Here is a 2,742-nt window from a genome sequence, read left to right as displayed (position 1 = left end):
GAAGGATACGCAGAATGAATGGGAGGTTATAAAAAAAATAAATTCTCTTAAAAAATTTTGGTTTTGAGTGGGTGTTATTGAGAAACTTACTTTAATATACATCATTTTATTGGGGGCTCGTACAATTCTTATCACAATCCATACATACACCCATTGTGTCAAGCACATTTGTGTATTTGTTGCCATCATCATTATCAAAATATTTGCTATTTGAGCCCTTGATATCAACTCTTCATCCCCCCCAACCCTTGATAATTTATGAATTATTATTATTTTGTCATGTCTTACACTGTCTGACGTCTCCCTTCACCCACTTTTCTGTTGTCCGCCCCCCAGCGAGGGGGGAGAAGATTACTTTTAAGAATATGTCTTGAGATAGATTTACTTTAGATAGATTTACTCAAGGATGGTTAGAGCAGTAATTCAAGTGCTGTGTCATTGCCATCTCTATTTTTGGCTCACATAAGGAGTTCTTTTAGGACCAGACTTCAGCAGACATCATGCTGTTTGTATCACATGGCTGACAGTGGGAGGATCTGGCGTAGTTTATTCTTCCTGTAGAAATAGATTTAAATTCATTTGGGCAGGCAGGTGCCTGTTTGCAGATCCAAAATGCCTTCTGGACTGAACATGGGCTGCCTGGATAGTTCATGTAAGTAAGCTAGGCTTTGAGTCTTGTTTGGCCAGTTTTATGTATGTGAATGTGTGTGCGCTTATTATGTATGCCAGGTTTTTCTATTTAGAGAACAGAGCTCCTTAAAGTAGCAGTAGGAAAAGGAATTCTTTGTTTTGTTAGGAAGTAAAATGTAACCTTCCACCTCTATCAGTGGGTTCTTCCTTGTTAGAATGTCACTGAGTGACTTTATCAGCTATTCTAGTCATCAGAGTGCTCTCTTGCATGAATCCTATGATGACCGGGACAAATGGTGGTTCTGAACAGAACCCTGCCAGCACAGAAATTCCACCAGTTCATAATAGTACAGCTGTTGGCTTTGAAGTGTATAGGGAAGTACCTGAGGGTGGGAGGTGAATATATCACAGAGGTATGGAGGTTATTGCTCAAGATCGTTAAGATTTTGTTGTTTCTTACCATTCCCCATACCGGTTGTAAGAGGGCAGGGAGAATTTAGATTTGCCTCTGGATCTTAAGAGCCGGTGAACTATATTATATATTAGATGTTAGCTAATTTCCCTCCAGGTTCTTAAGGAAGATTTGGTTTTGTTTTCAGATGAAATACTATTTTGAGTGAAATACAAATCAAGGTTTCCTGATTAAATAAATTAAAAACAAAATGCTGCCACCAGACAAAGTTAACTTGATTCTGTTAGACTGCTGACTCATGAGAGGCAAATCTGAACAATTAAGTCACCGTTTTCTAACTGAAAGCTTGTAAAGCAGACTCTAAAACTCTGTGGAGTATGAAATCTTTATGATTCAGGCTACCCTTCTCACCATTTCAGAGTATAAATGGCCCTGGGACTGGCTGGGACGCTGGATCCCTTCCAAACCCGAGGAACAAGTATTGCGTTTTGGCCAAGCACTCTCACTAATATCATGGGATTGCAGTTCAGTGCTGGCTTCAGAGTGTGTAATTTAAATCAATCACGAAAAAAAAAAAGAAGAAAATAATAGTAGTGCAGAGATCGTTACAGTCTGTCTTGTCCCTCACTAACTCTTCCACCAAAAATAAAAACAAACACCAAAATAGGACAGGAGAGCAAGCAGAACATTTAAAATGAGCATTACAATCTCTTACTTTAAGACTTATTATTAAGAGTTTATGTATTAAATGTGTTGTCTGAAGCATTTTCCTCTGACAAACAAGATGAAAACTAATTTTGTTTCTAAACTAGTCAAGGTCACTGAGAGCAGCCAGCATTTTGAAAGATGTCAAGCTTGCCTTTGCATTATAATACCTCCCTTTCCCTAATCTCCAATCTGCTCTGTTCTCTGAAATGTTGTATGTTATGAAATTATGTTTCTCCCTTATCACACTGGAACAAACAAAAAAACCCCCATACTTTTAATGAAAGCTCTCTCTGGGATTAAGAGGGAAGTTGTTGATAAACGCCAAGTTCACAGTAAATGGTCTCTGGGTGGTGCAAATGGTTAACACCCTTGCTTGGCTACTAACAAAAGGTTGGCAGCTTGAATCTACCCAGAGGTGCCTTGGAAGAAAGATCTGGTGACCCACTTCTTTAGGATTACAATCATAATTAAAAATTAAAATCGTAGGGAGTTCAGTTGCTGTGAGTCAGAATCATCTTAATGGCAGTCAGTGGATAGATTCACATTAAAAAGAAAAACCCAATTCACTGCCATCAAGTCTGTTCTGACTCAGCAACCCTGGAGGACAAGGTAGAACTGCCAACTGCCCAAGTGAGTTTCTGAGATTGTAACACTGGGAGTAGAAAGCCCTGTGTGTGTCTCCCTTGGAATAGCTGGTGGTTTTCAAACTCCTGACCTTCTTAGCAGCCTAACGTGTAGCCACTATACCACCAGGGTTCCCAAATTCATGCTAAGGTGTTGTAAAATGATGGTCCTTCCAGCAATTTAAGCCCTCTCACCCCTTTAAAATTGTGAAGTAGAATTATCCATACTTTTAACAGAGACAGTGGTGGTTGCCACCAATGAATATTGGCATAAATTTGGATAATATGACTGCATGAAATGAAAATATTACAGCACTTAGGAAAGGTGAGTATGGGGCTTGGAATCAGGCTTCTGTGCTTGCTTTTCTT

General features: G+C 39.2%; 1 protein-coding gene across 1 annotated transcript in view; it reads left to right on the top strand.

The window, feature by feature from the left end:
* The first annotated feature begins 565 nt into the window (after positions 1–565).
* The window catches only part of MAP4 (microtubule associated protein 4), a 140,787-nt gene continuing 138,610 nt past the window's right edge, over positions 566–2,742 (top strand). Inside the window, exon 1 of the mRNA XM_045297704.1 lies at positions 566–652. Within this exon, the coding sequence (XP_045153639.1) occupies positions 651–652 (2 nt within the window). The 5' untranslated portion in view covers positions 566–650. The remainder of the gene's footprint in view (positions 653–2,742) is intronic.

The sequence above is a fragment of the Echinops telfairi genome, unplaced genomic scaffold (genome assembly GCF_000313985.2).
Source record: "Echinops telfairi isolate 266 unplaced genomic scaffold, ASM31398v2 ScPeMD7_7420;HRSCAF=8458, whole genome shotgun sequence".
In the NCBI taxonomy this organism is placed as follows: Eukaryota; Metazoa; Chordata; class Mammalia; order Afrosoricida; family Tenrecidae; genus Echinops; species Echinops telfairi.
The sequence above is the reverse complement of the archived record's forward strand: the minus strand, read 5'-3'. Positions and strand labels throughout refer to the sequence as shown.